At 46.9% G+C, this 12958-nt stretch overlaps 1 protein-coding gene across 1 annotated transcript in view; it reads right to left on the bottom strand.

Annotated features, from left to right (window-relative positions):
• Positions 1 to 7479, bottom strand: part of LOC135917834 (shematrin-like protein 1) — a 59115-nt gene extending 51636 nt beyond the window's left edge. The window contains exons 1-2 of the mRNA XM_065451435.1: positions 7459 to 7479; positions 5807 to 5908 (exon numbers count right to left, since the gene is read on the bottom strand). Of these exons, the coding sequence (XP_065307507.1) occupies positions 5807 to 5908; positions 7459 to 7479 (123 nt within the window). The remainder of the gene's footprint in view (positions 1 to 5806; positions 5909 to 7458) is intronic.
• Positions 7480 to 12958: the final 5479 nt, after the last annotated feature.

Raw genomic sequence — 12958 nt, 5'->3', positions numbered from 1 at the left:
CATATGGTAGCTACGCGGCCGCGCGCGGCGCAGTAAGCAAGAGCGTGGTTGTGCGGCTAGTATGCTTCGCATAAAAGGTGACATATATATTGTCGGCAGCCGCGTATGTCACGACCCCGTTAGAGGCATGTCCCGGGTATAGTTAGAACACCATACGAGAAGCTCGGGCGCCCCACTACAGCTTGATATCACAGTCAGTACACTGCTCAAGGAGTAAAATTTTGCATTCAACTCCTCCCCCCCTCCTTCGAAGTGCTGCGATTCCCATTTGTACATCGCTTGTTTACTTAGTATGCATATGTTGTTGCAGCAGCTCGAAGTTTGAGAACGAGATCATCGACAGAAGCGGTTCCTAAAGCCATTTCTTGAATATAACGGAGTCACTTTTGGGTAAAATAGTATGCGCGATCTCTGCTCATATGGAAGTTCTCAAGCTCTTTTGCTTACAGGTTTATTGCTTGTTCTCTCTTTCAGGAACTACATGAAGAACAATCTCCGGATTTCTGAACAAAGAAATGCCCGACATTCTGCAATAAAGTTCAAAGCGTGAAAACTTATGTCTTCTTGTTTATTTCTAGCAACACCTAAGTATATCATGGACATAGGGAGAAAAGCGCTTCTCATGTTTCTTTACATTTCTGGCAAAACTTCCGGCTTTTTAGAAGTTGCCGAAACATATTTGCCCGAACACATAGTATTTACTGCGGCCCACATTGATAGTAAATTATGTGGACAGTCTGTATATTAAAATATGCTTTATTGTAGCGCTGGTCAAATGTATTGCGGACGATTCAGTACGCTAGAGCCTACTTACATGGCGTCTCCACTAAATTTTCTCATTGAAGCCTTACCTAAAAGCCCTTTTCAGTCTCTTTAGTGGATGCGCTTCTTTGAAACAGCATATCCTAAAACGTTTGGAAGATCTGCGGAACATGAATTACAAGAAGCCGATTGCCCGTCGTATCTGGTTTACCCCAATGCACGAGTACCGAAATGCTACCAAGCGCACAGGATTCAATAAGTGCGGTTTTCGTGAGTGAGGTTAAATATATGGTGAATTGCGCTTAACGACATGATAACATGAGCACGGCTTAGGCAAGCAATATGCAATTTTCTGCTGAAAATTTTTCATTTGTCTTTAATGCAGTCATTCGTTTAGAGAAAACATTGTAGCAATAAATCCTGTAGTAGATATCTGCATCACTTCTTGCTATGGATGCCTGTTTTTTTGCCATTAGTGCTAAGCTGCCTATAAAGATATTGTTACCCCGTTAAATTAACTAAGACCATGTCTCACTATCTTGTCGACCACTTTAGGTAATATGGCCACTACAGCAGGTTGACGAGGTCATGAAGCACATGCTCGAAGGAAGGTTTCTCAACGGCGAAGTACGCTATCTACAGTATGGATACTACGCTCACGGGTAAACTGCAGTAAATGATGAAGACGCGATGTCGGACACGTTTACTAACGAAAGCAATCACGGCCATGGTAGCCACAATTTGATGGGGTGAAATGTGAAACTCTCACCATTTATAGCGGAGTTGTCTTAGGCTACTTTTCAGCGTCTCGTGATGTGCGTGTGCAAAAGCTGTCATCATGTGGGCCACGTTTACAGGGGTATAAGTTATTGGGTAACAAGGTACGAGCATCTAGCAGGTGTGACTCTATAGGTGAACGACGTACAGATCACGTGCAAGCACAACGACCCATTCGGTGGTCTGGCTTCATAATGTGCGGCCATCTGCAACAACTGTCTCCGGTCCGCGCTAACAAGGTATTCAGGCGTGCTCGCCGTCACAGCAAGGGGCTCAGCCCGGAGGTGAAGCTGCATCATCTCTCCTACGTCTCGCTGTGGCATGTTGTCGGTCAAGAGGGCGCTGCGTTCTTGGTGATCCAGACAAACAGGAGCTGTTGACGTGTAACCTCGGATACAGGTCTTACGACGAGTGCGTTCGCGCGCAGGACAAGGTGGCTTTTAAGACGCATGTCAAAATGAGCAATTTGCCCCATAAGATTCCGCTCGCTCGGGGCAAGCCCTACATGAACGGTGCCGTCGGTGTACTTCGAGAGATCGAGTGCAGGAAAGGCGATGGGTGTGATGCAGGGTGCATTCGAGGGAAATTTGATGTGCCACATATGGACCATCTTACTCGGATAAACGCCAAGTCCCTCGCGCATGCTGCTCGGAGACCGGGGATCAAGTTTATGGCTGACTGGGTGTCCATAGATTTCCGTACCTTCGCCCTTACCCTGGATAGAAAGACTGGACTGAGTTGCCAAAGAAGGCAGTTTCCGGTGGTTCAAGCTAGTGCGGTCACCGTACTTACTGGGGACGGAATCGTTGTCTCCGCCGCATACGTTCATCCTGGAACGTCAACCATGGACCTAGAAGAATTTATGAATGACAAATTTGGGTGGACCCTTCCGATGGACCCTAATCCCATTGTCATTGTGGGTGGCTTTAACGTCGATGCTTCTCGACCCTACAGAAAGTGGTTCTTGGCATTTCTCTTGGGAAGATCGGCCTTCAATGTTACACGAAGATTGACATATCCACGGCGCACCATCGGCATTGCATAGATGTAACGTTCGCGTAGACTGCCAGCGTCATCGCAGAATCCATGGCCGTCCATCATAGCGACCATAAAACAATAACTATACTTTGGTCACGAAATAAATGTTAGTACAAATAAACGTAAATAAGTGCATACTTGTGCAACATTGTGTTGGTGTGATCTCTTATTTTAAATATTGCTATATACCGTTCCACTGGCGATCGAGTTTCACTGTGTGGAATTCTCTAATATTTTTTTATCTAGAATATAGTACCTTAAGGAAACCCATGCGGACAAAATTATGCAGAAGCCCCACTAGGACCTGCCTTATAATCGCAGTGTGCTTCCGACACCGAAAATCGCACTATTCTTTTAACAGCAGCCGGAGGTCCTCACGATTCCCTACCGTTCGCGATGAAAATTTGAACACCAGGCGCCTAGCGCTGCCTCATCTGTCGTTGCCGGAAGCCGCCATTCTCTTGTAATCTCTCCGACCACTGACCAAGTGCTTCTAAAGCAATTCTGCTCGAGTCACTTTTTTGCGTCATTTTGATGTGAATACCTCAAATGGCCCGATAAGAGAAAAAGCCGACGTCTTCTTTAGCAGCCCAACCTCCCATTAGGTGCGACGCCACGCTTCGCGCGCAGGGAACGTTGGCTCGCGCTCGCTTTTTCGGGACTCGACGGAGCACAGCGACAACAATATAGCAAAGGAGGCGAAAGGACACACTCGCTGGCGCAATAATGTGTTAGAGGAGAGGGTATTGTGATGAGGTCACGTAACCCTTGCTCTCGGAGGCCTGTGTTATCCGCGCGTTGTTTCCCTGCGCAAGGTCTCATCTCCGTTCTAATGCAACTTCGTAAAGCCAAATCAAAGCAGGCGAAGCGTGTGAACGTCGTTGCCTACGAGGTGTTCATAATTAAATAACCGCTATGCGGCGTTCGAAGGCACATTCGCCACTAATGAGAAGTGCTTAGGGTGTCCTCTAATTTGAATGCGGAACCTATACATGCCCATTACACGAATACCGACGTCGTCGGCGTCGCCATCGAGCGATGGTACCAAAATTGGCGGACGGCGCATAGAGCAAGAACGTATAGAAAATGCTCGGATTGACGTCAAATTTGACAAGGAGTTGCCTGTAAGCAAAGAAAATTATATGCTTCGGAAAGATAGCTTTGCAAATTTCGGTCTGGGTGTGCATTGAACCCGTGCGTCCAGGGTGCGAGACGAGCATGCTTAATCGACGTCCCGACGTCGATTAAGCGTGCTCGGGCCAGCGTGATGAGCGTGATTATCGGGCCATTTGAGGCATTCACATCAAAACGACGCGAAAAAGTGACTCGAGCAGAATTGCTTTAGAGGCACTTGGTCAGTGGTCCGAGAGATTACAAGAGAATGGCGGCTTCCGGCAACGACAGAAGAGGCAGCGCTAGGCGCCTGATGTTCAAACTTTCATCGCGAATCGTACCGAATCGTGCGGACCTCCTGTTGCTGTTAAAAAAGATACTGCGGTTTCAGGTGTCGGAAGCACACTACGATTTTAAGGCAGGTCCTAGTGGGGGCTTCGGCATTATTTTGTGCGCATGGGTTTCCTTAAGGTACATTCTAAATCAAAAAATTAGAGCAATTCCAGGTTTTGGTTGTCCGAAGGTGTGCCTATAGTGCATGCGTCATTGAACATGTCACGTCGCAGCCACCTAGCTGACTAAACGTGTGACCTTGAGTAGTCCATGTGTGATTGGGCACGCGATGGCGCAGCCAAATCGCCACGGGGAGGAAGTCGCACGAGGACATCAGTGCATAAAATGACGGTATCATATAAAAATTCCGTAACATTGAATTGAACATCGGTGAGCAGTCCTTCAAGTCATGAACTGCTCGCGGTGAAGCAAGCACATTAAGACGCTAGGCGCGTTTTGATTTGGCCTTACCGAATAGCAGTTACAGTAGGTGAGAGCTTTCGCGGGCAAAGGAACGTGCGGAAATAAACATCTCGCCAAAGGGAATATAAAGCTTTCACATTCCCATACGTAAGTAATCTTTGGTGTCTCTGCCGCACATATTTTTTTTTTTAAGAAAGGGTTTGCCGTTTTAAGGCAACAGTAAGAAAACATAGAACCTGTACACCGTCGCCGTCTCCTTCAACATGTGACCGCAATTCAAGTGCTTAGCTTGGAAATACTTGAATAGCTGTGTGCCATCTCAGAGATAGCATGTAATTGCGTGTAACTGCTAGGCACGAGTGTACGGCAAAGGGTGCGTGACACCTCGTTAATTCTAATCTGCTGCAGTAGTCGCTAGCGCACTGCGTAATAAAATTGCCGTGTAAAATTATGTAGCAATACCCTTCATCTGGAAACAGCTGCAATAAACCCGCAACCCGATAGCACCGCTAGACGCGAGTATGTTAATCTGGATAGAGTACCTAAGTTGCTTCTTCGTTGCTGATCTTGGTTTCAACTGTGATCAAATCTTCGTAGTCACCTAGTCATGGGTAGCAATCTTTACTGCTGATATTCCTCTCAACCATGGTTAAATGAAAGTAATAAAATTATAGAGTCTTGCTTGCCAAAACCACGATATTGCCAAAACCATGCCTGAGGGACGATGCTTGCCAAAACCACGAGTGAGGGACTCACAATTCATTTTGACCACCAGGTGTTCTTTAACGGGGACCATATTGACACGTGTATACTTATCTTTATCGGGCGACCAAGTTTCGCCGCCTAACAAATGTTGTCGCACAGCGCGGGGCGCGCCTACATGTATCCGAAGTTTCTGGAAATTTATCGATGCTTCTATCCGCAGTCTGTTGTCGCCGAACCTTGTGTTATCTGATTTATTCGCCTGACGCGAATGGTGTAGAACATTGTAGAAGGCACGCGGGTCCGAACGATTAGTCTGGAACATTCGACGACTGCTCTATAAAAGCCGACGCGCTTGACCCGCTGATCAGATTTTCGACGATCGCCGAGCGTGTTCGCCGCTAACGTTGTGCTATAAGTGTAGCCTGTTTTGTGGGCACAGGTTCGCCCAATAAAAGTTAGTTTTGTCGTTCACAGTATTGCTACTGTGTTCCTTGACGTCACGACCACGTGACACCTCGTGGAGGTGCTTGTGCGTTCATGTACCGAGCGCCCCCGCAAAGCCCTTACGCAAAGCCCTTACCCTTACGGCGACTCTGTGGCTTCTCCCGCCGCGTATGGGTCCTACCAAGCTCCATATGGTTCACTATCCTCATACGGCTATGGACTTGGCCAGGGTGTGCCGTCCTATGGCTACGGACTGGGAAGCTATGGCCTGAGCTACGGGCAGGGTCTGGGTGGTCTTGGTTACTCCACCTTTCTGCACAAGAAATGTAAGAACATAATTATAATTTGCGGTCAAAGAGCTCTGCTCCTAATTCCTATTGTAAGCTACCGCGCTGCATTAGCTTAGGATGGCAATAAAAACTAGAAGATATTACAGTGATAGAGCACTGTAGTTAGCAATGGCTTCTATAAGCACCTTTATTTTCTTTCTTCGAGGCTTGGCGATGATTGTTGGCGCATGCTTCGAGATGTATAGTTTGTTGCTACCGTTATATCAGTTGGAACATTGAAAAGTAGTTGAGTTAAAAGAACAGTTCTTCGAGCGATTTAATTAAAATATCCATGCCAGTTTGCGAAAGTTGTGTGTATTGTCTGTTTCAACAGTGAAATATCGTGCGATTCTTGAAGCTATTATTTTCACACGTACATATATTTTTTTTTCTCTTTTCAGAGCCTTCTTGAGGGAAAATCGCTGCATTTCATCAAAACAAATGTCCAGTATGTTCCAATAATATGCAAACCCTATTCGTTGCTGTTTGTTTCAAGCAGAAGTTACGTATGAACTTTTCTTTATGTGCCCCGCCATATTCCGTAGTAAGTGGTGCCATCTATGAGCTGTCTGCTTTCGCCGCCGTGGTGGCTGGCGCGAGCGCTCCATTTTGTAAGCCATGGTATACATCCGCTCAGTGGCAGTAGCTGGTATTTTTCGGGCTGTCATGGTGTACTTAATATAATGCAGTGGCTTCCATGTGGGAAATGATTCGTTGGGGCCTGCTGAAATAGTTTAACCTGGAATGACTGGAGTTTATGCTGCCATTGAGGCAGCACAAGCCTTTAGCGCGATGTCTGAGCATGTTTGCCAGCGTTCGGCCCGCATGAGAGACCTGTTGAGTATGCTTACGAGAATATTCCCGAATGTGCTAACATACGCAACGTTAGGAGTTACTTGTTTCACACTTACGCTTGAAGATATAATCATACAGGGCCGGTAGAGTGTAAAGCTATTGCAAGCGTTTCTATTCCAATTCTGTAATCAGACCTCCTGTATTGGTAAAAATTCTCAACCCACCCCCCACTTCACATGTCGGTCGCGCGACGTGATGAAAATTGCGATACCTCTCCATATGACATGACGTGTAGACACTGAATATGCATGAATAGACCGTATAAAATAAAAATAATTGTTTCTGATTAGGCACTTTTCCTCCACCAGCCCTCTGCTATTGGTCAGAAGTTCTGGGGCGGCACCCATTTTGCATGTCGGTCGCGCGACGTCGCAAAACCGCGAAAGCTCACCGTGTTGAAGTGACGTGTGCGCGTTAAATATGCGTTAATATGCCAAACAAAATCGATTCTTTTTCTGCATAGCCGAAGATTGCCCAGTTCCGCAATGAATAGAACATGTCTGCCAACCGATCGCTCAGGCACGGGCTATTAGCAACTGCCAGGGAGCATGGATTTTTTTGCTCATAATAAACCTTTTGCGTGGCACTATAAGGTTATCGAGACCTTTCGGCCATTATACGACATTACTCTGCCAATTCTTCTTTGCTGAGGATGCAATAGGCCATACACCATACTCACCACTATACCACCATACGCCATTTCCCATACGCTATTCAATATCGGCATATAGCCATACTGCTCGATAGGTCGGGATTGTCTCTATGAGGTTCCTACCGCACATGCCGCCTAAGCTGGCTTTCGTCATTGGCAGCTAACTAATATCCTATGTACGTACCCGTCCTGCCTAGAGTGTTGACGCTCACCTGTACCAGGCTTGCCCATGGCGAATAAACGTTTCGCGTCCTTGAACGGCGTTGCCTTGGATTACACACTCACTGGCGCTGTTTGCGTCATACGTACACAAGTGCTTTAGTGTGTGTGGGGGTGTTTTTGTTTATATACGTACTTGTGTGTATAGTATCATCATAATTATTATGATCAGCCATTGTAATCCACTGCAGAATATCCCGTTACGCTCATATTGCACTGGCCCACTCCATGCTTTGCTCATATTGCACTGGCCCACTCCAAAATTTTCTGATTTTACTACGCCGTCTAAGTTTCTTCCGCAATCTCGTACTGTATTTCCCTTCAGTTGGCTTATATTCTGTCGCGCTAAATGGACCACCAGTTATCTTGTCTACAAATTGCATGGCGTCAGAAACTTCACTCCTTCCTTTATATCTCAATGAATATCAATATGCTAATTGGATGGCGGGTGAAGGCCTAATAACGTGCTAAGAAGGGCGCTTGGTTCACTGCTCGCTCTGCTTGTCCGTACGCTCGCTTCTATCGGTGTACGATTTAGAGGACGACTGGAGATGACACTAGCAGGTTTTCGTTGCATGATAAAAAACAGCATTTTCTTGCAGCTGCTCTTGAAATCTCTCCCGCACAATACTGCTCGTAGCAACGGTTCTAGGTTACCGTGCGAGATGTCTAACTGTCGTAGTGGGCCACGGACGCGATCACTATCGGTTTTACTTAACACCCATCGGGGTGAATTGCGTATTACGTGCAGCCACACAGCAGACAACCAAGACCTGGGTCACGCACAATACGGCCATTGAGATTACGTACGCAGTCTCCGTGTGGGAAGCTAGGCCGCACGTGACCCCTCCTCGTAGTCTGCCTACGGTGGAATGCGTAATGGAACTTTCCCGTTAGGCGCGGCAAGTAACGGAAAAGGGACACATTCCTTACGTACTCGAACATTTTTTGCAAGTTGCAAACGCAATAAGTATCACCGTGTTTATAGCAAGCATCGTGTCGCATTGAAGTCTATAGATACAGGTCGGCCATCTATCACTAATACAGGTAATGTTTAATTCGCTGACTCGTGAAAGTCAAGGCCAAAAGCAATCGCTGTACTTTGAGAGACACAGCGCACTGTAGCAATGTTTACACTCCTAAGGGTGTTTGCCTGTCGTACTACTAACCCCTTAACGTTAGGGCCTTGCAAAAATTTATAGAGGACGACAACGAAGCTGTAAACGGACGTGCGATGACAAAAGACGTAGCTGAAAGCCATGTAATCATGTGACCGTCTTGGGCGCACAGAAATATCCGACAGGAGAGTTTTATATCTATACCTGTGAAATTCTCTTGTCGGATATTTTTCTAAAGCCTTAACGGTAAGGGTGTTACCAGTGGGACACGATAACACCCTTGAGAGTGTAAATATTTTTATATTGTGACGAAAAGGGCCCAGGACATATTTTAAAAGCCTCGGCTTCCTGTAGGGATAACTTATAATGATAGCCCAACGGTATGAATTATCGAATGTAGAAATTCAGACAGGTAAAACACATGGAAACCCAGACCATGTGGGAAATGCGCGACTGACATTGTATATATACAATGCCAGCTTTGTTCGGGAAAATTTGTCTAGATCAAACTTGCTCTGTCAATGACTGTGCTCGGGAACACAAGCTGCCGATAAATAAAAATGTCAACGAGCGCTCATTTGCTCATTGCTTTTCCTGCGAAAGGGAACCACTGAATCGTAAGATCGAGATAATGAGCTTAACTAGCGACACTTGGCCATGAGAGTATACGCGGGGGCTTTTGGTAACAATAGAAGAATCGAAAACTCTATCAGCACCACTTCTGTTGATAGTTTTCGAAAGAGCTCATGCAACTATTTGACACGTTTCAGTGATTTTTTCATGTGACCGGGGGTAGGATGCGCATTTAGTACCTTCTTTGACTTCATTCTCCAAATTAAAGGTCAAAGTTTAGCGCCCGCCCAGTATCGTTCTTACTCCCTTCTTTTTAACTTTTTCGTACCCGTGGTGGTTGCTTATGGCATTGGCTATGGCATTGTGATGCGGGGATCAAACTCGCAATTTCAGTACCGGCCACGGCCGCCACAATTCGATGGGGGCGAAATGCGAAAACGTTTGTGTGCTTAGATTCAGGCATGCCTTAAAGAAATGTGTGGACGGTCAAAGTGAAGAGAAAAAAAAAAGATTCAGAGTATACTGCGTGCCTCCGATGAAGATCGTGGTTTTGGCCCGTAAAATTCCACAGTTTAATAAACAAAATTTCTTTTCACCTTCATATGCGCTTCTTCCGTTCAGGCCGCCATTGGCAACACGCTTAAGTAGGGCTCGGTAATAGTGCGTGTGTGCGCGTGTGTTTGCGTGCATCGGCAAAAGCAAGACGGTGCCGACGCCAGTAAACGGCGATGACATGACGGAATTTTCGCTTTTACTTCTGCGAAGGAAAATTACCGCCGGTTCTATTATGACCTCGGCTGATATCGCAAGCGGTGCAATTCGGCGCAGCTTCTTCGTAGCATTATCTGCTACACTGAAACTTCTCGAAAAATGTGGGTCAATCCCGAAGTCTTCGCGCTGCAGCACGGCCTCTCGAAGCGTCAGCTACCCCGAAGCAGCAAATAGAGAAAGCGGCATGCCTCCGCTCGTAGCGCACGAGAACGTTGGCCATTCCGGTCTGTTGTCGAATGGGAAACCGGAACGTACGCACGTCTTGTCGCTCGAGCTATGTGACCTAACACATGCACCATTGGTCCCGAAGAGCTGGCACGACCGAATGCGCGCGCGACCGCGTTCGATAACTGCGAAGTGCACCAGGTGGTGAAGAAAAAACTTGTTCCCCGTGTCCACAATCAACATTCACGAAAGCAGGCTTTCCATACGCATAATCGAGAAACAAAGACCGACACCGGCTCCTCTGTGCGAACACCATATAGGTTGCCAGCCTTGGCCTATGTCATATCTGTACGTAAGACCTTATGGGACGTCATTCACAATATTTGCTTCTATGTGGGCAGTTGTACACACTCAACACTCGTAAAACATTTGGGAAGGCGTTTCCACCATCAGCAATATTTGAATGGATGATTGACTGCTATCCTGTTCAATTGTTTTTCAATCTTTTTGATGCCACTATATCATCATATGAAGCGTGAGGTCATAGATAGATGTGGTACACAGGTGATCTCATTGATTTTGTTTGAGGTATTCTATATATATATATATATATATGTGTGTGTGTGTGTGTGTGTGTGTGTGTTTTGAATGTAAACGTCACATGGTAGTGGCATTTGTTTGTTTCGTTTTTTTCTTTGGTATGACCACTTTCTCCACTACGGGCTTGCCATGACATGCAAATACCTGTATATCCAGGCCTCGACCCGACGCTGCGATAGCCTTGAAAACCAAATGACAATTGTTTTTTGTAAGTGCAATGGTGCCTTTGGTTTTACTGCGACAAAGGTGAGAAATAACGTTGCGAACAAACCTTGAATAATATAACCTACGTTAATGTGGCTTACTGCAGGGTTTCAGCTGGCTTTTGTACTGTTCTAGACTGGTGGTTCGAGCGTTACCTTGCCACGTCACTAAATATGTACAAACAATTTCAAGCCAGCGAACGACGTAGTGCTTAGACAGTTTTCTTCGACTACATATCGCCGTAAATTGAGCGACAAAGAATCCTGGGTAAGAAAAGCACTAGAAAACAAGTCATAAACTGAATGGCTTGTTCGCTGGATATTGTCCCGCCACACTGATTATAGAATCACGACATTGTGCATTCATGCTGAGTAAGGGAAGGAGAGAGAGACAAACGTGTGAACCCAACATGCTAGTATGACAAAACGATTATAACGAACATAAAAAAATTGTGCGAACACTAGCATCCTGAGACCGATCATCGTCGGCCTGCGATTAGTCTATTAAGTGCGGGCAAGCTACCGCTGAAACTTGATGCACTGCAACATTTTCCACCGATGAGGAGGAGGAAAAACTTTATTGGCTCTAATCGGTTAGAGATTAGCGGTGGTAGATGTGGTCGGCCGTGTTTACGGTGTAAGAGTTGAGGAGGACGTCGGAATGAATACTTGGGAGGTTTATTTACATTATTTACAGTGAGACGACCCAGAAATTAACAGTCACAGCAGTCATTACGGGCCGGCAGCAACTCGGACGCTGCGGACCGTCGCAAGAAGCTCGAAACAGAAGAATGAAGGAATGCTCTAGGAATGCTTCCTTGCTGCTCCCGGTCTGTGTCTTTTAAGCCCTTCGGTGTCTCGAAGACACGTCATGTTCGGCCAATGGGCGAGCCCGCTCAGGCCTCGTCATTTTCGGCCAATGGGAGGCGCCCATGCGATTGTGTCACACCCGGCAGAGAGAGTCGCCTGCTTGGTCCCCAATTGTTCGAGTGCTTACTTCTCTTTGCGGTATTGCCGTCCCGGTCGGTAACTAGCGACACGAAGCCGACGGGGGGACGGCGGATCAAGGCGGACAGGGTTTCACGGTGCCTTACAGCCGTCTTGCCTCTGGACCCACGTTACCTGGAACAGTACCAGGCTCTCGCTTCATTTTCGGGAAGAGTCAAGCAGTGAATAGCTGCACCTGCGGCACACGAGGTGGGGGACGCCAACTCGTTTGCACGTGCCGCGCCTCTGGAATGTGGTTTCCGTGCTTCTGTGCTCCTTAATTAGCTGTGGCGCGATTCGATGTGGTCAGGTGAACTCGAAGGAGGCTCAGGAAACGGTCCCGTATCTAGCAATTGTCTTCTTCCCCATCTGCGCTGGGTCGACGCCCCAATTCTAGGGCACCACTGAGAGTGGCTACTCGGTGAGTGTGCCTTACTACTCTTTGCTGGACTTTTGAGTCGCTGCTGGAGAGCACCCTCTCCCACTGCTCCACACTCGGGTCTTTTATTTGATGGAATTGTTGATTGTGAACGCACCCCCTTGTATTGTGATACAAGGTGGGCTTCGCGCCACACCAGGGGCAAATGTCTCTATACTGGGTGGGAAACATCTTGCTTAGTGTGCTTAGATTTGGGTTTGTTCCTGTTTGCAGCCTCCTGCAAGAGGTTGCTTCATGCTGATTTACGCTGTTGTGGAGTGGAGGGTGTTTGATTCGGACCCCCTTACAGTAATTCAGAATGTCTGAGTAGCTTGGATTGGCTGGTATGGGTTCCTCATGGTCGGTGCTTGTGGCCGCTCAGTTTGTGTGCTCTCGAGCTGCCTTGTCCGCCCTTAGGTTCCCTTCTATTCCAGCATGTCCCGGTACCCAGAAAATTGCATGCCTGACTTTGT

This window comes from Dermacentor albipictus, chromosome 2 (assembly GCF_038994185.2).
Source record: "Dermacentor albipictus isolate Rhodes 1998 colony chromosome 2, USDA_Dalb.pri_finalv2, whole genome shotgun sequence".
NCBI classification, from domain to species: Eukaryota; Metazoa; Arthropoda; class Arachnida; order Ixodida; family Ixodidae; genus Dermacentor; species Dermacentor albipictus.
The sequence above is the reverse complement of the archived record's forward strand: the minus strand, read 5'-3'. Positions and strand labels throughout refer to the sequence as shown.